This window comes from Parus major, chromosome 5 (genome assembly GCF_001522545.3).
Source record: "Parus major isolate Abel chromosome 5, Parus_major1.1, whole genome shotgun sequence".
Lineage (NCBI taxonomy): Eukaryota > Metazoa > Chordata > Aves > Passeriformes > Paridae > Parus > Parus major.
This window is the reverse complement of record NC_031774.1, coordinates 25,263,206-25,284,560: the sequence shown is the minus strand read 5'-3', so window position 1 is coordinate 25,284,560 and position 21,355 is coordinate 25,263,206. Positions and strand designations below refer to the sequence as shown.

The 21,355-nt window shown below is 42.1% G+C and overlaps 3 protein-coding genes across 6 annotated transcripts in view; all 3 read right to left on the bottom strand.

Annotated features, from left to right (window-relative positions):
- The window catches only part of LOC107205985 (cytosolic phospholipase A2 beta-like), a 50,957-nt gene extending 45,250 nt beyond the window's left edge, over positions 1-5,707 (bottom strand). For 2 of the 4 annotated variants that reach the window (XM_015631188.3, XM_015631190.3), the window contains exon 1: positions 2,800-5,707. The gene's annotated coding sequence lies outside the window, so the exon portion shown is untranslated. The other 2 variants (XM_033515025.1, XM_033515026.1) reach the window with 2 other exon arrangements.
- A 100-nt stretch (positions 5,708-5,807) lies between these two features.
- Positions 5,808-12,533, bottom strand: LOC107205986 (acyl-coenzyme A thioesterase 1-like). The gene is made up of 3 exons (XM_015631194.3): positions 11,108-12,533; positions 9,577-9,779; positions 5,808-8,530 (listed from the first exon to the last, which is right to left on the bottom strand). Exons 1-3 carry the CDS (start codon positions 11,559-11,561, stop codon positions 7,928-7,930), a joined length of 1,260 nt encoding a protein of 419 aa, XP_015486680.1. The 5' UTR covers positions 11,562-12,533; the 3' UTR covers positions 5,808-7,927.
- Positions 12,534-12,621: 88 nt separating this feature from the next.
- Positions 12,622-21,182, bottom strand: JMJD7 (jumonji domain containing 7). The gene is made up of 8 exons (XM_015631195.1): positions 21,104-21,182; positions 20,410-20,563; positions 19,307-19,560; positions 18,790-18,846; positions 18,275-18,370; positions 15,953-16,029; positions 14,718-14,877; positions 12,622-13,331 (listed from the first exon to the last, which is right to left on the bottom strand). The coding sequence occupies exons 1-8, from the start codon at positions 21,168-21,170 to the stop codon at positions 13,243-13,245; spliced, it is 954 nt and encodes a 317-aa protein (XP_015486681.1). The 5' UTR covers positions 21,171-21,182; the 3' UTR covers positions 12,622-13,242.
- Between the last annotated feature and the right edge of the window lie 173 nt (positions 21,183-21,355).

The following is a 21,355-nucleotide window of genomic DNA, read 5'->3' as shown; positions in this document are numbered from 1 at the left end:
CTAGTCTGACAAAAGCTTGAGATCTAATAATTAATAAATTTCCTTTCAACATACCTCATCACAATAATCTGATCACCTGTATTACAAGAGATACAGAACTTATTTTGCAAAGTTTGTTGAAAATAAGAACTCGGCATAAAGCTGGCATTCTTATAAAGAGAGACATGAAGAAAGAAAGAAAGAAAAGCAGAATTCAGGAAACCTAATGGAGGAAAACAAACTAAAATAGGAGAAGAATAATACAAAGGACCAAAAAGAGATAAATGGCAGAATCTCAGACCTCTGTTGCCTGGGGGCAACTGCAGAAAAGAATTTTGGTTTGGTCTGTGGCTCTTGCCTGGAAGTGGAAGTAGGTACATGCTGTGCCTATTGTTTCTATGGCACCAGCAGAAAACAGAGCTGAGGGTGCTGCAGAATTGCCAGCCAAGCAGACAGCATCATGACATCTAAGCCCATCAAAGCATCTCTTGTTTCAGAGAAACATTTTTTAGATTATTATGGGCTTTTCAGCAAACAGAGCTTTTTTTCCTTCTGTTTTTTGGCTGAGAAGTCTGCTTGGAGGCACACAACCCCATAATATCACTTTCAGAGCCTTGAAAATATTGAAAACATCCTTAAATATGCTTTCAGTGTTTACACCTCTGCAATGAAAAACCAGAATCCATGAAGAAAAATCTTGCAAAGTTGAAAGTATTCCTGACTGTCTCCACATGGAATCTCACACTGAAGAACTGCATAGGGTTCTGCAGCAAGGAGAAACCATCCTTACCATCCACACACACACTCATCTGCTCCCAGGAGAACTGTATTTCACATTCTAGGTAATATTCTATCTAGAATCACCTTGGCTGTGGGATCTGTACATGTGGTGACCCTCGAAAAAATCACTTTCTATTTTTCAGGGGTAGCAGGAGGCTCTGTACTCCAGGAACACCACCTCATGAGGACAATTCTGCACTGTTCTACAGACAGAATAGCAGGAAAGCAGCTGAGACATGCACAGGCACTGCTCAAGTCACAACTGTATGTACAGTGATTTATTTACCCTGAACAGCTTGCTCAGAGGTCACAAAATAAATGTGTTTTACTACGTGAGTGCTACATGAAATTACCCTGTTGCCAAACCTGGCTAAGAGCTGGAAGAGCTGCAGAGTATACACAGGATTTAACAGACTAACCTCTGGATTCCTTCCAGAGCCCAGGAAATTGTATTTCTTTGAGGTCTAGACTGATGTTCATTGATAATGTAAAATTATGTTGTTCTGCAGAGAGAAGAAATGCAAAGCTGAAGCACTGGAAAGCCGAATAGCCTTATGTGGAGAACTGACAGGAACGAAGAAGGATAACAGGAGTATTAAAAAATTATATTCTCCTCTCAACCCGGATGAAGGGAGAACTTGCACTGGCAAAGTACTGGGAGCAAATTACTAAAAAAGTCAAATGCTCTTAAAAGTTCAAGCTATCTTTCTTAAATCTGTGTTTTGAAAGGTAGAGGAGTATTACCTGCCTCAGCCTATCATCATCCTCTGTGCGGCATCTGTTACAAGGCTAATAGGGCAGATAGACATGATAAAAATACCAGAAACAATTGGAACAAGCAGCAAATGAAGCAGAGAGAGAAGACAGCTCTGGTCTGAGTATGACTGAACTCTCACTGCATGGTAACTATTAGGCAGTAGAACCTTTCAGGTTCAAAGCTTTCTCTCAGGCCTCAGAAGAGGAAAGAGCCACATAAGATTAATGGGCTTGGCTTTTTCCAAGCAGTTCTTTTGTTAGTGGACAGTGTTTTTTGGGCTATACAGAACACACCTTAATAGGCAGAGACAACTGGGGGGAAAAAAGGGAGAAAAGTTGTGCTTATCTCCGGTCTTCCTCCCCTCTTCTTTTGGGCATAGTATGAATCAAGGGAAACACAGATCTAAGCCATATATCCTAAGGAAGCTAAATTACCAAGTGACTCACTTTGCTTTATATTGTGTGAAAGGTAACTCTTGGTAAAATAAAGCTCTCATCTCTTGAAAAAATAACAAGATTGCAAAAGCTATCGGTCTAATGTGGGATAAAATTTAAGCCTTTTTCCTGAACCCATCATAAGCACTAATGTACCGATGAACAACAACCTGTTGATCAGAACACAAATCTTGGAAATGGGAGAACCTTATCAGCCAAAGCCAAGGCATGAGTTTTAGCCTTCTAAGTCCCATGGAGAACCCCAGATTTTAGGTTAATGTCTATTTCAAGAAAACTTTTACCACCAGTCCTTAAGAGGATAAAACAGTTACACAGCTAAATGCTATTCTTTTCCTCAGCAGGAGAAAACCTATTTTTTGTAATACCTTTCTTACCTCAGGACTCTCAAGCAATTGGAGAAAAATAACTACCTTATTTTCAAGTCTGATGAGCAACTGAAAAATCTGAATGGAATCAATAAGAGATAAAGTAATAAAATTTGTTCCTCTGTTTCTACATTGACCTCAAAGTGAGATAACTTGAGAAAATTTCTTTAACCTGTCACTAGAGCTTCAGTAATGGAAAGCAGTTATTGCCTCTTCATAAAAGCATTCATTCTCAATGTCCCAAGACAATAGTACTAATAGTAACTGATAGTGAAACCTCTTAATTCAGAAAGCAAACAAAACACAGGTTTCAGTGACTGGTTTGTAAGTAGATCCTGTGCCCTGTGTTAGCTGGTGATGCCATCACACGTTGTCTGACAGAGAAAAGTGGATTCACCCTGTGGCTGATAAGGGGCACTGCACTGACCCCTGGAATCCTGGAGCAGGCTCACCATACTCTCACCTCTGGCACTGCACAGTGAAACCAGCTGGTTTGTGGACTGAGCCTTGGTGTTTTCACTTGCACATGTCTGTCTTCTGTCAGAAGGAGATCTCTGCTGGGGAACCTACATTCTACAGAAAAAACAAAACAAAACAAAACCACAAACAAACAAACAAACACCCCAAGTTATTACAAAACAGATTTTTTAAATCTTATCTCTACTTTGAAGTTACCTGTAATCTTTTGGTTCTCCTTTGCTTTACACTCTCCATTCCTCCCCTCCTTTCCAACAGACATTTATATATGCCCACACACTCACAGACTTTCTGAGGGGGAGAAATTTAAGAATTTCTACTCTTTGAATGCACACCTTTTCTTTCTTTTCTCTGTATGCACAATTTATATACAATTTATACCTCTATTTTGGTTAATTTTTGATTTATCTAGTCAGGTTACAATTCTGATTTTGGGTGCCCTGGCCTGGTTTGTGGTCAGTGGGGCAGAAGCAAAACAACAAGAGAAAAAAAAGAAAGCAAACATTATATCCTCAGGCAAGGGAAGACAGCCACAGAGAGAACAAGATTCCCTAGAAGGCTTGAAAGGGCAAAATTGCCCCTGCACATTGCTGATCAAAATGGAGCCTAGGAAGTCTCAACTTTACAGGGAGTGGTATACAGGCTGCCATGGAAGCAGTTTAGTGATTCCATGTGAGATTGCCACCAGAAAGTACAGACCACTGACCTCCTTTTCTTCCACTACATCAGTAATCATTAGGTATCAAAGCAGTTTTCCTGCATCAAGATGACATATCTCTGATCTGAAATAATCCAGAGATAGGAGAATGGCTGGAGACAGAGCACTGTGCAGCCAATAATAATCCATTTTGAGTTTGTGCTGGACGCTTGAGAATGTCAGAGTGACACTGTTCTGGGACAGACTCCTGTAGATGCCACAGGATTATTGATTCAGAACTACCTTGCTGAATTCATAGCATATTAAAATGATAGCAGTGCATTTGAACTTCCTCTTCTAGTTGAAAGAAGATATGCACATGCTCTCTTCCTATCCAGGACATTTCCTTTGAACCATCTATTCAGCTCATCTCTTCTCTGACATCCATATTTCACAATTTACTCTCCACTGTCAAATACTCCTTCAGGACCAGATCCACTGTAAACAGGGGCAGCACACAATGGTGTGTGCTTCTCACTTCACTGGATACAGAAATGGATTCACAGTTTAGAATCAGTTGGACTAGTTATTACAAGCATAACTAAAAACTATACCAGTTTCTTATTTATCTTGGCATGGTATCTCTCACCCCTGCTTCCCTGCTAGCCCCCATGCATGTTCCTGCTGTTTCCTTCTTTTATCCAGAAGAACACTTTAATCTTTTTTTTGCTCTGATTTTTCTTTTCCCCCACAGGATTACCTCTTAGATCACTTACCAGAAAAAAAGGCATGACTGTCCCTCTGTGCAGCAAAGTACTCTTGAAAGAGTTAAAAAGACCATAAAACCACACCTTTTACTGAAGTGATTTTAATGTAAACATAAATTCCCAGTCTAAATGCAAAATGTTGAAAGTTCAGCAGCTTAAGTAATAGAAAATATACAATCCTAAATAAATAGAATGTAACTAATTTAATTATTTTTCTCTAAGTGCTATCCAGAGTCAGGGTACAGATATTTTTAGGTTGAAGGCAAATTTTGCACAGACAATTTTATAAGACTCAGCATTTCTAATTTCTGTCCTCAACAATGAAAAATATTTTGCAGTAAATGCTGCAAGGAGTACTATTTCATTGGAAATATTAATTCTGCAGAGACAGCCACTTTATCAAAGATGTTTCACCTCTTCTGCACCTGTGGTTCACTTTTTGCTAATAAAGGCATTTTGACTACTTTGATTCTGCAGTTTCCTCCAAGTTATAGTGTATGTGTATCAAAATGCTTCAGGATCAGTTTTCAGTGAAAAGATGAAAAATCTTAAGAATGTATTGGGCAAACCAGCACTTTCCATTGTTGCCTGATTCCATGGTAGCTAGGGAAATCATCCTCCCCTAAAAAAGCATTGCAAGACATACTGTTCCCTTATAGTAAACTTGTTCATAGCAGCTTACATGAGGGGTGACTCTCAGTTCTTAAGAGGCTTGCCACAAGCTTTTCTTATTCTCAAAATAGAAATGTAATGCAGAGTGCTAAACAGTGGGTGACTAAGAATCAACACAAGATCTTTCAGTTCAAGCAGGTCCTTTGATACTCTGTTTTATCTGAAGCACTTTGCAATTACAAGCAGATCTCAAGAACAGATTTTCCCATTCAGTTTCTATTAGATTTATCAGTTGTGCTTGGCAGAGGATCTCTTGCAGCTAAAGGTTTATTATCTTTAATTAAATAACTTTCACATTGTTCTTGAATAATGTTGTCTGTATTCAGCAGGCCTGGGGAGACTATATAAAGCACTCTGACTCAACAGTCTGCAATTAGTAGAATATTGTCTTGAAAAAAACTCTTGATCTTAGCCCTACTGGTCTAAATCATCTCTTCAGCAGAAGAAACATTAAGTAGTTAAAGTCTTCAGCAAAATACTGTATAAGATGCTTAAGAACAGGCAGAAGTGTTTTACTGAAATCCAGCCATTTCCAGTTATTTTATATTAGTCTGACACCAGTTTCCAGTTTCTATTTCCTGATAATTTTCAAATTTGAGTTTAATTTAAAAAGCATTCCCAGTGCAACTGAGTTGCCTTGAATATTCTCCTGTATGTGGCACACAGTGGCTCAGCTAAATCAGTTTTTTCAGTCTTTCTCACAAGATGACATCCAAGTGACGAAGGGCTTTTAAGTGGGTAGCAAAGCTTCTTTTTCCAGAGCAACAAAAGTAAGAGGTCCTATGTGCTGCTGCCATCAATAGAGTCACCAGTCAGCTCCCTTCATCCTCTATTTTCAACAGTTTTCTGTGAACCTGACTACTGAATGTGACAACGTGACAACATAACAACTGGATGAAAGCATGACTGACCACAGTGTTGATTTACTGATAGAAAGTATTTTTATTTGTAATGGTAATTTTCCTATAGATAATGTATTTTCTGGGAAGGTCACAATTTTATAATTCAAAGGATAGATCTGTCAACTACCCATTGAAGGCTGGGAGAGCCGTGTTTCCCCTCAGAAGGGATTAAAATGGATCTGAGCTATCCCACAGACTGGAAAACAACACACTGTTTTCTATAAACCTCAGTTCAGTAAAAATAAAAGAACAGAATACTCATACCACAGAGAAACTCACAGCCTAGGGCCCTGAAGCTGAGGAAAATGTGGATCAGCAGCCCAGGGATTTTTGATTGCTTCAATAAAACAGAAAAATGAGGGGGAAAAAATGTCCCTTACTCAGATAGAACTTCTCAAATGTGTTTGACTTTCCTTGTTGATACGTGTTACTCTGCTGCCAGGTCTTACCCACTCACTAAACATCTGGAACAACCACAGTCCATGCAGGACATAGGCATACAAGGAACTAACAGAAATCAAGTAAGAGGCAATAGCATAAAACTTGATGGATAACCAGTATGGGTGAGATATCCCCCACTCTAACTACTCACACCTTCAGCTACATGGAACCCACCTACCAATCTGAGGAACAGGGGGTTCAGGAAAACCAGGAGTAGCTGAAGAACAGTCTGTGTTGAATATATTGTGTGAGAGAGTCCCCCCAGCCCTCTGAGGCCCAATGTGCTCATTTTGAGTAACCATTGCTCCCTGAAGTAAGAAAACCAAGGGCATGGCTCCTCCCTCAGCTCCTACAGGGCTTTTGTCTCAGCAGGAACTGGAAACCAGGGACTACACTGTCAAAGGGAAGATTTTTCTATTTCAGTCCAATGCAGAGATTTCCAGCTCCTGCTTGTTTCTTTGGTCAGGGTGTGAGTCTTGACTGCCCCAGGAGGGAGAATTTGGTCCACTGGTGCCATTTGATATCTAGCTGCTGTTTGCCACTATCCCACAAAAGCACAAGGTAGATTACAGCCCCCCTTGTCAGGTTTGGACACTGGTAAAGGGTAAGAAAATGCACATTCTTCCCAGGTGATGTCAGTCCCCTCTTGAAGAGTGGCATTTGTTAGCTGTCACTGAGCCCACAGCTGTCTGCTGCAGTGGCAGGATCACTGAGGCAGCCCACCTCACTGGGCTCCTGGGAACTCAGCAGCAGTGGCTTTACTGTTCCCCCCCAGAATGGAGGCAAACTAACTTTCACCAGATGAGAGCAAGTACTTGGCATATCTGTATCACCCCCATCTTGAACACTCTGCAAAAACACAGACTCCATCACTTCTCTTCCCAACAGGAGGTGAGGACTTCTGCTCATGACCTCTTCAAGCAGGTGAAGTAACAGCTTGTGGCTACACCAGGATTGCTCCTTAATGCTTTATCTGCAGGTGCACAGATAGTTGAAGACTTCATTCATACAATCTCAAGCAAACTGTGCACACACAGATACATTGCACTCACTGAGTAGCGCAGTGAAAACTTTACACTAATATGGAATTTATATGGAGTCAGCAGGAGATACAACCAGGGTTACCTGGGTAAGACTCACTTCTGGATTTTGAGGTACCAGGAAAAAAAATGTTATCACTGCACTTCAGATTATGCCAGAAGAGTGTGTCTTCCCTTAGCTAAGAACTACTCAACCTTTTTACTACAAAATGTGAGAGAACAATATACCAGAAGGAAAGATGAGTGTACTAATGTGTTGCCCAACAAAAGTGCTGTTTATATCTAGGTTAGTTAAAGGTGCAAGACTAAACCATCCAATGGAAAACTCGTCCTGTGAGAGTATTTCCTATTATGAAAGGAGATGGTTGCAGATTGAGGGCAAAGATAGCTCAGGACAAATGCAATTTAGATAATGGGATGCTGGGTTGTTTTTAGACTACAGCATAGAGACAGACCAGATGGTGCCAATCTACTGTGAAGGTGGGGCCAGAAGCCAACTGAAATTCAACTAAAAAATGGAAAATTATTTGAGGAATGAAAATAAACAACTATGCAACAGTGGGGTTTAGAAGAAGGCAGTCCAGGAAACTTCTGGTGAGTTTCCCAGATCTAGTGAGTGCTGAAATGTCATCCCTGCACATCTATGACTATTCCACTACAGCTTGCTCTTAGGGATATCTGAGTCCATCAAATGTCGCCAGAAAAAGGCCTGTATCCTGTGCCATGCATCTTCTTGGGCTTTAGCATGCTCTCTCCACTGCCCTCCCCAATGCACCAACATCCCAAGCACCCTATGGATTGAAACTTTACACAGAGGCAAGTACGGTGGCTCCAAGAGGTGCCCTGCTCCAGAATAGGAGTAAAACTCCACTTCCCGGCCGTGCTGCTGCAGACGCTGAACAGCATCCTGGCAATAGAGGTCACTTTTCCAGTTCATGTCATCCAGTCCAGACAGGAAGAGGAACTTGGCTAAGGACCTCTCCACAGGAATGCGACAATCCCAAGTTGCTGGGTCCGTGTGATCATCTAAGACATCTGAAAAATCTACTAGTCCAGACTCATCACTGATCTTCATCCTCCCCAAGTCATACGGGTGGACAGGAAGAGTGAAGCCATCCCCCTTCAAGGGAACGAAGGAATTAAAACTACTTCCAGATATGCTGACAGCTGCCTTGATGCCAGGTAGAAATGTGGCCATTGAAAGAGCTAGATCACCTCCTTTAGACAAGCCCAAAACACCAATCCCAGTATCTTTCACCTGAAACAGAATTATGAAAACAGTATTATTAACTACTCTTTATTTCCTGAGCTGACATAACCTCTCCAGTTCTGCTTTCTCACTCATCCAACTAAGACCACTCATATTTTGCCCCTTCCCTATTTCTGTTCAGGTTATATTACTCCCTCATCTATCCTTCTGCTGAGCCTCCAAAAGAGTGACTATGAATTCTACAGCTCCTCAACATTTCTCTTCCTGTAACAGATTTGCCTCCTGGTGACCTGTATAGACCAAGCACCCTTGCTCTCGCCACATCCCAGCTCAGCCTGCTGTCAGTACGGTGTCTTTTACTGCTCCTCTCTCCAAGCCACTTTTTCCTGGGTTTACTTGCACTGAATTTCTTCATTGCAGCTTCTTCTATACTCTCCTACAACTGACCTGTTATTTTCTGGTTTGTCTTGGAAGACATAATGTTCATTACACCTGAGGCTAAGTGAGCCCAAGAGCTGTTTAAAACAACTTATTTCTAGCGAAGGTCCTTCACAATGAATTCTAGATGTTTCAGAGCTCTCTGAGGAACAAGACAAACAAGCAAGGCTGAATTCTGCTCTCACACTGCCTACAATCCCTGTGTCCATGTGATAGAAAGTAAATAACTTTGCAAAACAAATACACATTAAGTAGCATCACATTAAAATTTTAAATGCTACTTGATTTCTCTTGGTCACTATTGTGTTAAGTATGATGATACATTCCCATAAAGCGTCTTTCTTGTTCCACACACTTGTTCAAATACTTCTTCAGTTCCTTAAGATATGTCACACCTTCAGTGCTACAACTGTAAAGGATTCTGTTGTTAGACTGTTTTATTACTGTCCTGCAAAACTTATTCAGATTCAAAAGCCTGTAATATCTCAGAAACAGTAAAAAAGCCAATGGATTTTTTTCCCTTCTAAAATCTTGAAAGATGCAAAACTAGTAAAAAATTACTATTTCCTGCTTAAGCCATTTTGTACTTCTAGTCTAGGAACCAATTAGCAAACTGGAAAATAGTTTCAGGAAGAGCACTATAATTTGTCTCTTACCTGCTGCTGCTTCCTCAAAAAGTTCACAGCCTCCTCAAAATAGCTCAGTTCAAGAATCTCTGGCATAGCAGGGATATCTTCAAAGGACATGTAAGCAAGAGCCAGAGTTACAAAGCCTCTGCTAGCCAGCAGACTTGCTCTGTATTCAATAAGACCTCCTCCAGATCCATACAAATCAATAAGTCCAGGGAATGGGCCAGGTCCTGCAATGAAAGGAGTGTATACATAACCAAAAGAAAAGTTCCTATGGGTGTCCTTTTGTGGTGCCCCCTCAGCACACATCAGGACAGTAGATATCAGAAGAAAATCATCCTCTGAAGCTTTCCATGGTGGGTATCATTCTCAGAAACACACAAAATGACTGTAAAGACATGAATTTACACTTTTTTTTCTCTTATGAACTCTTTATAGGAAGTTCACATGTTGGATATCCTTCTCTCAACCTGAATTTCAGCTGGCATTGGCTACAAGTCCTCAGGCCATTGAGGATCAATGAAGAAACAGTAATGGCTCCTCGTTAGGAACCATGCTAGCAGGTATGCCATGGAGGGGATACTTGGGTTATGAAAAATACTCACAAGTGCCATGACTGACCTGTGCCAATTCAGACTTCAGTAAGATCTGAGTAACTACCCCTGAGCTCCTCAGCTCTCCTGCAGCAATAGAACCTTCCTTTCCTGATGCTGGTCTGCCTATTCTCATAGTCAGATTTCCCTTGCAAGATGTGGTGTCTCTGCAGCTGCAAGGGACTGATTGTTAATTACACAGCAAGATAGCCATATGATATGTTTAAGTGCCATTCAAGGAACACAAACACTTCAGGCTTAAATCAGCTTTGCACAGGATCCATTCTCAGCACTGTCTATGTACAGAGTTGTAAAATAAGTCACTTGTTTAATTAAAGATCTTGCTTTTCCCATTTGTCTCCCATCTCCCTAAGTATCCCATGCAGTCCAGCTGCTCAGTCAAGAAGAGACTTCTTTCTTTGGCTTTTCCTTAGCTAAAGAGAGACACGGAGAGACAGGTCCAGAACCTGCAGGAAGATCTGTAGCAGCTGCTAAGGGTATGGTTCTTCAGCTTAGGCTGGCTGCAGCCTGAGACCAGTGCTCCCACCATGCCTTGTCATTCCTCACACCACAGCCAGAGCTGTCATGCATCACAGCTCTGCCAAGGAGCAGGGGCCCCTTTGTACTGTCAGCAAAACAGAAAAGCTAAGAAATAAACACACTTTTTGATGAAGTTCTCACTGCAGGAGAGGTCAAGACACTCAACTAGAACAACCATGAGACACCCTGTGCTAGCAGTGCTGCCCTCCCTGCACCACCATGCCCCTGCCTTGGCTGTTGCCCTGCCCAGGCAACACCTGCTCCTCTTTGTTCTGCTGCGATGATCCAGGTACCTGGACCAGGCATAGGTTAAGGAAAGTGTTAGCTGAGGTTTTGCTCTGGGTTGTTGAGTGCATTCAGGGGCCACGGGGCATAATACGTGGTGTCAGTCATACCTGAAAAACCAGAATGGAATTAAAACTCACCAGGAGGGAGGAAGAGGGTTGCTCTGAGACGACCTTCTCTGACCGAAATCCTCTTCACCCCCTCTCCTAAAAACCACCGTTCATTGGTGCATTTTCCCAGCAAGCGGCTCATGTCCCCATGGCCCTCATACACTTCCAAGTCCACACAGAAAGGGGTCAGGACGTTCCTCTTTGCCAGCCGCTTATAGGGCGTTTTGGACTGCAGAGCCCAGAGCAGCCCCATCGGCTCCACTCCCAAATAGCTGCCCCCCAGCGCTGGGGAGCGGCTGAGGTCCAGCTCCCCGCTGCTCCCAGCCCTGTAGAGAGCGTGGGCTTGGAAAAGCTCCCCGCTCTCGTCCACCAGGCTGGCTCGGAGGGTGACCGCCTGCTGCGGCTGCAGACCGGCCACACGGATCTGCACAGGGTCATCGAACAGGCACCTGGGGGAGGGCAGCACCGACACCCGCGCCGCCATCCCAGCTCGGCCGGACGGAGAGCTGCGGCCCTTCTCTGGGGCGAGCCACGGGAACCGCGTGAGACACGAGCCTCAGCAACCTGTCCCTTCTCGGGATTAAAACCTCTGCCCAAAGTCCAGGAGGAATCATCGTGACCACTTCCTTCGGCCGGCACGGGCTGCTGGGAGACGTAGTCCAGAGCACGCCTCCCTCCAGACTCTCCCGCTCGGCTGGCACGGTGACACCGGCCACTTGCACGGGCACAAGCTGTCACTTGTTCTTGGCGACTGCTTTTACTTTTGATTACAGAGAGAGACTAACTTAAAAACCCCAAAGCAGCAAAAAGAAATATCCAAATTGCCGCGCGCCCCAGCTGCAGGAAATTCCAGATTGGACTGCAGAACTGGCTTGAGAGCCTTTGCCAGGACACAATAAACACAAACAAGCTGGAAAGCCTAAGCAGCATGGCATCTTAATCCAGCCAGAAACAAAGCCTGCTCTTGATCCCTCTCAAGCTTTCTGCAATTTTTAGGTAAGCACCACAGGTTAAAATGAAACTTAATCCTATAACTATGTTTCTTTTTAAAAGCAAAAGAAATAGACAAAGTAAAACAATTACTATATTTTTCTTCCCAGTAATTAATTTCTCCCATATTAAAAACGTTTCCAAGGAACTATTTGAAGATTTGACAATAAACACCAGCTTTTGGTTTTCACAAACAACAATACTATATTTTTGCAATGTCTGTTAATTTAACAGACTTCTAGTCCTAGCCTGGGTGTCTCAGCCATGTGAGTAGTCTCATCCCATTCTGTGGAAATACAAATGGGAATCATGACTGTTTGAATCAGGCTCCTGGTTCAAACAACTTGCCTGACCATGTACTAAGCAGCAATTAATAGCAAAGGAACAAAACAATCAATGAACTTACAAGCTGCAGAATTACATCTCATGCCATGAGACCACAGATAGGCAGACTGACTGCAGATCTGGCAGAGCACCTCTAAAACCATCCCTCAGGATGCAAGAGAATGCAGTTATGTTTAAATACAACAATGAAAAGAAATAAAAAACAGCAATAAAAACATGTAGCTTTTTATTGGAAAACAGCCGACATTGACTTTTACATGTCCTCCTAGATGTCCTTTAGCCACTGTTTACCTTTGAAAAAAAAATTAGTACAGAAATAAGCTTTAACCTGACTTATTGCAGAAGTTGTAGTTTCTCACCATCCAAACACCACAGCCACTGAACTTAGAGAATTACATCAGGACAGACTTTTGCCTTAAGCAGAATGCATATGTTGGACTGTTGCAGCCTGATGCACAGAGCAGACCCTTCCTTGTCAGCTGGGTTCTTATCAAAACAATCCATAAATCTGAACAGTCAGAGCTTCCATTTCGGGATTTTCTAAACCTGGATTGTCTCCCTTCACACTTTATTTTCCTCACCATCACCAAGGCAACATGCAAAGGCCTAAAAATCCCATTATGAAAGTTCTGCTTACAAGCTAAAAAATCTGGCCAATTGGTCTGGACTCTGAAATCAAGAAAATAGCCATGATGTGTTCAGTAGACATTATTGACCATAATTTAATATTCAGTTCTTTTGGGGAGAATCTTGTTTGTACTCCAGTCACAGATGCTGATGATTGTATCACGTCAGAAACAGACATCACAAGCTTGAGTCTCCCACCTTTGCTATAGCATTTTCACAGTTTTTGTGAGACAATCTAGCAGTTGATAATAGCTGTACTTAATGTCATATTCCATGTCATACCAATAATTCACTGAGGAGACAAAAAAAGGAAAAACATTTTAAGACTAGAATGCAATGATTTACAGAAGTGTTCATAGACTGTTTTATACAGTTCAGTTAGTACAGGCTTTTCCTTATTGCTGGCTGAACTTTGAAATGAGCAAATCTCTGACTACAGCTAAAAACAACATAAGCAAACAATGGAGTTCTTCATAGAGCTGCCAATGCAACTCTGCCTTAACCCAAACCAACTTCAGAATGCATGCTGGAGATTCATTGGAGCAGAAGATGGCAAAATGCTTAGGAACAGAAAATGTATGCTTTTATTTAGATAAAAAAATACTGTAAAGTTTAACACCTGGATAGGAACCTCTTTTCCTGTATAAAGGATGGCAAATTCACCACTACTTCACAGTGGTCATCAATCAGACAGTGCTTTCTGCTTCTCTTGCTATTTTTGGGGTATGTCTCCTAGGAAAATGTAGCCATACACTGTAATATTGTACTAATGCTTCTTGGAGGAGGATATGCTCTAGCTTCAGATATTCACTGGACCAGATCCAGAGAATATTGATTTTTCAAGTGTATACAGACTGTACTGCAGTTAACAGACTAAAGGACAAATGAACTCAAACGCTTTGGTGTTTCTGCTAAACAGAGAAAAGAAGTGGACAGGGGCTTGCAGCTGGAAACAACTCTACTTTTGCAAAAAAAATTTTAAGGACTGATGCAGCAGCACTGGGAAAAACAAATTAGAATTACTGCTTTACTCCTAGATTGTCTATTTATCCCAGAATCACAAGAAATGAAAAAGGGGTTTGCAATATGTGCAGTGTTATGTAAATACTAATGTTACGCTGTTCAAAATACTTTTTTCTTGAACAGCATTATCAGGATTATTCCAAACAAAGGACAAGCAAAAATTTCAGCAAAAAATCTCTTCCTCAAGCCTTGCAAATCTTGCATAACATAACAATAATACTTTGCACCATCCTCACCCCTCCACATGAACCAAATGAGGAATGCTTGAAATTCTGGAATTCACTTGGAAAGAGAAATAAAAAAAAAAGATAGAGATGTGATGATAAATCCTACAAAGAAAGCGATGACAAGAGTTTTGGTAAGTGCAGGGGAACAGTAACACAACACAACCTCGTTAGCAAGGCAAGAGCCTGGGTCAGAGCAGATTTCAGCTCATATGAAAACAGTATCTTCCATGCTGTGTTGACAAAGCTATGAAAACAAAATAGGCTGCAAGGAGGCAGCCCTATGGGATCTGTCAAGATTGCTACTCCATCCTGCAGAGGGGCAGATAATCTTAAAAGAACCTTTGCTCCCACTGAAGCTTTGCTGTGGGATACCTACTTGCACACCCAGCACAGACCAAAAATTTATCTGGAAATACTGTCTATTTTACCTGCAATACAGCCATGTGATTGCTGAACATGATGGAACCAGAGAGAAGGCAGATATAACATCTCACCAGCTTTCACTGTACACTGCAAAGGTTTTGCCTGAGCATACTCTGGATACAGCTCTAGATCTGGGTTCAAGGGGTCCAGAGGGATCCAGGGCACCTAAAGGCAAAAAAGTGTGTATATGGTACTGACCCTGGCAAAAAATTCCAGCAAGCTTTCAGAAAAACAACTGATAATCAAACTCACTAGGTTACAAAACATGTACTTTGTCTAGCAAAACATGTACAGCTACACAGCTTTCCACATTCAACTGTGAATAGGTCAAGGATGCAAAGATGTGCCTCCTTCAGTGATGAATTTCTAATTAGAGAAAAGGCAATAAATGTCATCCATGAAATTGCAGTCTCATGGCATACTTTTAAAACACTTCCAGCCCCTTAAGCTGCTTGTTCCTCCTACATTCAGTACTTAAATACTTTATCTGCACCACTCTTTTTAGAAATTCCTTTCTTCTTCTTCTTTAGCTCTCTGGTGTAATTTTTACTCCCAGCAGCTAAAACACCCCTCCTTGCTGGGAAGTCCCTTTTGCCTGCATTAATTCTTTCTCTGCTCTAAAGAATTATAAACCTTAGCATTCCAACCTTGCTGCATTACAGGAATGAGATTCCATGAACACCACTCTGGAAATGGAGAACAAGCCAAGTTATTTTGTAATATTACTCACACTTTGCAGAGGCAAAATGCAAGGGATTAAGATTCTACTGAGGTTTGTAAAGTGCCTCTAGATCCAAACATTTTAATCAAATAAATATTGCTACTATTAAGAAAATACCTTTTATTTACTCAGACAGGTATGTTTTATTGCACTGGGTGATACTACTGTGGACCTGAGTAGAGGGCCAAAAGAAAGTGAATGTAGAAAGGTCTATTTCAGGCATAATGAAATCAATTCCTTTATTGTTGATGATCATTGATTCAAAAGTTCTTTAGTGGATCAATTCAAGTCTGGTGCAAGGCAACACTTTATGATATCAATGGTTTCAGGTGGGCAGCAAAAGATCTTTCTAGAAGCTGGGTATCCTTTGCAAATAGTGAAATACAAGAGAAATATGTAGGCATTCTTTTTCCAGTAATGAAGGATTTCTAAATATCAATCAATATGCTTAGTTTTAGGGCTCGGGAATGCCCCAAACCCTCCCTACTCTATTAACTGCATTCTTTATAAACTTTTTACCTTCTCTGCAGTCTTTTCATCCACAATTTCAAATGAACCATCTTCTGATACATGGTAGGTTGCTGGCTGATAGAGCTCTGGAACCAGAGAAAGAATTAAATTACACAATTCAGAGAACCTAATGGCAGTGCATGTCACACTTTCACCAAGAAAAATTAATATAAAACCATTTTCAACTCACTGTACTCACTGTCGTTCCCTTTTTCCATTTCAGATTTTTTTAATGTAAGCATTTAAGTTTTTTCAGATACTTTTTTTTAATCAGCATGAATAATACTCTCCTCCAAGCCCATTTGTATCCCAGTCCTATTTTGTTCCAGTAACTGTCTCCTATTCAGAAGACATAAATGCACCCCTGACTTATACATCATTCTATAATTGGGTGTTTCACCTTAGGTCAGTCTACTAAAGAAGCATTCACAAGAGTTATTAGTGGCCTGTGGCCAGTGTTTCACTTCTAATTTTAATTATCAAGGCTCATCAACTGCTTCAGATACTGCTGGTTGCTTTTCTTTCGCTGCTCCAGCCCATGTGGTTTTCGAAGCCCTCCCTGGAGAGTTTCTCTCCATTAATTAACCTAATGCTCAAAAAGATAGAATTCTCTTTTTACTACACACTATGAAATGTAAGCATTATCTCTGTTCTGTGCTTTAACAGCAACTCCTTTTACAAAGTAGGACTCCTATAACACGTGTACATGTCATACATTCACATACATACACCACCACCTGTCCAAGAAAGGTTGAGGAGATGGGATTGTTCAGCCTGGAGAAGAGAGGGTGCTGGGGAAACCTCATTGTGGCCTTCCAGTACCTAAAAGTAGCTTATAAGAAAGAGGACTTTTTACCAAGACTAGGACAAGGGTTAATGGTATCAAACTGAGACAGGGTAGATTGAGATTATATATAAGGAAGAATTTTTTAACAATGAGGGTCATGAAGCACTGCAACAGGTTGTCCAGAGAAGTTGTGGATGCCCTGTCCCTAGAAGTATTCAAGGTCAGGCTGGATGGAGCAATTTGGTCTATTGAATGGCAGGGGCATTGACTCAATGATCCTCAAAGTCCCTTCCAACCCAAAACATTCTGTGATTTTATGACTACAAGATTGTAAACAAAATAAGAACAGTATAAATAAAATACTGTAGCAGCACACATCTAGAAAACTATATTTGTGTCATAGAGTTCTCTGCATTCACTTAATCTGATGGTTTGAAAGTAAAGGAATAGGAAAATTAAGTTTTATGAGACAAAGTTAAGCTGTCCATCTTCTAGATGGCACTGTAACAAAAGCTACTGCTGTGCACATAGGAAAGCAACATAAAGAAACAGAAAACAGGCAGTGTGAAGCAATGCTGCCACAAGAATCTCTTTCTTCGTTTCTTAGGTTTCAGAGATTCAGTTAGTAGCTTGAATATTCCATTAAAATACAACTGATTTTTTAGCTTCCTGGCTTTTTCTTCCTAAAGAAAAGCAGGCAGAACCCAAACCCATAAAAAAATCAAAGATGACATGCTGCAACACTGACAAAATACTTTGTTAACTTAAATATTCTAAAGCTGAAGAGACTGCCATGAGTATCACAGAATCTATTAGTTTAGAAAAGACATCAAGAGATGAGACCTGAGATCACCTGAGATCATCAAGTGCAAGCTTTGACTCAACACCACCTTGTCATCTAAACCATGGCACTAAGTGTCACATCCACTCTTTTCTTAATCACCTCCAGGCACATGCCTCCACCATACCCTGGGCAGCACATTTCAATCTACTCACCCTTTATGTGAAGAAATTTTTTCCAATGTCCAATCTAAACCTCCCCTGGGCACAACTTGAGACCATTACCTCTCCTGTCACTGGGAAAAGAGCCTGACCCCACTTAGGTACAACCTCCTTTCTGGGAGTTCTAGAGAGTGGTAAGTACCCCGAGTCTCTTTTCTCCAGGTTAAACAACCCCAACTCCCTCAGTTGCTCCTCATAGGAATTACACTATGGAACCTTCACCAGCTTTACTATCCTCTTCTAAACTCACTTCAGCATCTAAATGTCATACCTGAATTGAGTGGCCCAGAACTGGACACAAGACTCAAGATATGAATCAAGGAGCCCATTACTTTACTGGACTGGAAAACCTAGCCTCAGAATAACATTTGTATTACAAACTACCTGCAGCAGGAAACAGAAGAAATTTCTGTTCACACTGGAAAATGTAACACTGCATAAACATCAAAATGTTACCACTGCTTCCTATTTTTCACATCTCTCAGTGTTTTAGTCTGTCCTCCTTCCAGCCTTCAGAAACATTGCACAGCAAAATGATGTACCGTATGGGATGAAGGGACGGTCACTTGGTGGATGCAGTAGAAAATATTTCTCTCCAGATACCACACAGTACAAGTTCTCATAATGATCTTTATGTACTAGGATTGAGAAAAAAAAAAAAAAAAAAAGAAATGTGGAGAAAGAAATTCATATTCATTTCCTTCTCTGCAGCAGAAACTACAGTAAACTGAAAGCATCCACTTTCCCTATTATTATCAGACTGCTTCTTCCTCTTGGTGGCCAGTGGGAAAGTCACAATATCATGCTGTAGCAAATGCATTTAATGAAGCAAACTGTTGATGCCTTGCATGACACAATGCCAGGTAGATGCACCCAGAGACACAGCAGCAGGAGGGTACAGAAGGGCAGAATAATGAAAAAAAAAAAGCATGTTAAAATGCTGCCTTGTCAAAAAAAAAAAACCCCACACTATTCTCCTGAGTCGCTAAACCAAAATAAGCCAGCTTAAACTTGTGCTGAAATCACCAGAAGATTTACAGTGCCATAGGATACATACAAGATGTCACAGCAGCTGACTCCCCCAGCCAGAAATTCACAGCATCAGGCTTCTTCCCTGTATGATTAGGGAAAAAAGATAAGATGGTATCAACAAAAAAAAAAATGTCAATTTTAAAAACATTTCAAATAATTTTCTGAAATTCTGTCCTATAACTTCCTTCGTAAGTATGACAGATTTCATTGCAAATAGCACTCTGTGAACAACAGCAACCTCCTTCTTCTACACTGCAAATACTTTCTAGATCAAAGAGAAGCCACTCTATGTAAAGAAGAGTTACACAACACTTTTTCTGTTGGGAGGGTCCCAATACACAAGAGAGATACTGATTTCAGAGGAATCCAGCCCCAAAACTTGGATTACTCTATTAGGCATTTTACCACTTCTAAGAGGATGAAACCAAACTGAGGTGTGACATTCAGAAAGAGAACAAACATTCACCATGTAGTAGCTAGTGTGATTGTTTTAAAGCTCGATGCAAAATATTTACTGAATATGTGAGAAATTGAGGGTTTACCCAGTGCCTCACTCATCCATGGTATGTCAGGCTGCACATCACAGACAAGTTCAGGGAACTCCTCAGTGAGGTTTGAACACTGCTTCTGCACATAGAATACATTGGGAGAGGTCACTTTCTTCTCCACAATGTCCAAGAAGTCTGTGAAAGGCATTTGGCGCTCCTCTGGTGTGACAAAACGGTCCTGAAACACTGCATCTGCATAACCATTTGGTGTCACTGCCACACTCACCACCTTGGGACCTACTACCTCCCTGCAAAAAAAAAATCAAAGCCTACAATTAGCTCTTATATTACATACTGGTTATTTTAAAAACATGTTTCAAGGGCAGCAAAAATAAGATGTCTGTCTGGACTCTGGCATTCTGCTCCAATTGCTCCCTGCCGTCAAGGCAACTCTAGTTTCTTTTTCCTCTCTGAATTCTCTCCTAACAGGACAGTTCAAAAAGGAGCTCCCTTTTCCTCTCTGCAGAGGGTCCTCTTCAGCCACTTCTTTTCACCAGTCATGGCAGAGCTTGATACTATTTGGCCATTCAACTCAGCCAGGTCCAAGGGTTCACATGTTCAAAAGCAACTTAACAGGGAGAAGGGGTGGAAGAAAAGGATAGATACATACCCCATGAGGCTAACAGTCCTTAGCTCTATAAGATATTTAGCTTTAAGCCCCACAGAATTAGATCTGTCCCACAGATTTTAAGTCTAATCATATAGCCTCTCTTAAAGAAGGGCTTTTCTTTAAAATTTCAGTCATTGTTTAAATGCTTATAATTTAGTTTTTTGGAGAAAACAAGGTGTGCTCAGCCACAAATAAGTCAGTCTGTCCTTAAAGCATTACAGTCCCACTCCAGCTGGGTGAGTTTCAATAGTCTGAGTCTGTTGGCTGCACACAGCCAAAACCCCCACCCTTGCCGGCTGCATTGGAACTGGTAGGGCAGTATGTGTGCAAGGAAGACACACTTGACCTTGAGAAGGCTGAACATCTTCATAAAGAACCAGGAAGGAATCTGTGCTAATCTTACAAACAACAGCAAAGATTAACCACGGGCTTTTTAGTGAGGTCGCCTGCAGTTGAACACCAGCCCTCCTCCACAGCTCGCTAATACCTGAGGTATGCCGAGGTCCATTTCTTCAGGGCCGGCCAGTGGCTGATGGCGTTGCGAATTATACAGGGTTTATTCGGACTCACCCAGTCTCGATAAAACTCCAGTGGGGACGGAGGCCTGTCAAGATAGGGTACAGACTCCGGCCAGCCCAGCTCTGTCCAGGCAAATAACAGTGTTACACAGCATGCCGGGAGAAAGCATCCCCTGCCCGCAGACAGGCTTCACTCGCCTCACCAAGCTGACACCAAGCAGTGCCCCCCACGGATCCAGAATCCTTCTGTAAAACCCAGAGGGTGTTAGGGGGGTTTCAGAGCCGGGTGGAAACCTCAGCGCCTGAGGATAAAGAGCCTGTGCTACAGGAGGTGCACCTCTCATATAGAGGTGGCACCACAGGATGATTTTTTGGAAGCTGGAATAGTGCTTTCTTTTGCTACATTATACACAGAGAAACAACCATTAAAGGGCCGTTTTTTCGAGTTTCGCTTTCTTTTTGCTGCGGCCTTTCTGCTTCACCTTGACCTCGGAACCATCACGCCGGCAGCACAGTGGGTGCCGCCGATCGCCTCACACCGCTGCCGCCGGCCGAGGCGGCGGTACCGGGCTGGCCGGGCCCCAGGGCCGGCCCAGCACCACTGCCCGCCCCAGGCGGGGTCCCCGCGGCCCCCCCGACCCCGCTCCGCGCTGCGGCGCTCACCGCGGGCCTCCCGAGGGAAGGCGGCCAGGCAGCCCCTCACGGCCCGCAGCGCCGCGCCCTCCGCCATGCACGGCCCGGCCCCGTCCCGCCCCTTCCCCCGGAACACCAACCGCGGGCAAAGCTCCCGAGCGAGTCGCGCAGCTCGGTAACAAATGGTCACGTTTTTATTGAAACAGTTTAAGACACGAAGTACAAATGGATACAGAGTTAAAAACGGCTCCCGGAGGAGCCTCACAGTGCAAAAAAAAAAAA

Bases quoted from the DNA above. Each gene is read 5' to 3' on its own strand.
- LOC107205986 (XM_015631194.3), bottom strand. From the start codon at position 11,561: ATGGCGGCGCGGGTGTCGGTGCTGCCCTCCCCCAGGTGCCTGTTCGAT. The intron at 9,780-11,107 runs GTGAGTTTTAAT...CTTTCATTGCAG, and splicing joins AACCCTCTTCCTCCCTCCTG to GACCTGGCCCATTCCCTGGA. The intron at 8,531-9,576 runs GTAAGAGACAAA...ATTCTGTTTCAG, and splicing joins TTTTGAGGAAGCAGCAGCAG to GTGAAAGATACTGGGATTGG.
- JMJD7 (XM_015631195.1), bottom strand. From the start codon at position 21,170: ATGGCGGAGGGCGCGGCGCTGCGGGCCGTGAGGGGCTGCCTGGCCGCC. The intron at 18,847-19,306 runs GTAAACCCTCAA...CTAATCATACAG, and splicing joins ATGGATGAGTGAGGCACTGG to GGAAGAAGCCTGATGCTGTG. The intron at 18,371-18,789 runs GTATGTATCCTA...TCTCAATCCTAG, and splicing joins GTCAGCTGCTGTGACATCTT to TACATAAAGATCATTATGAG.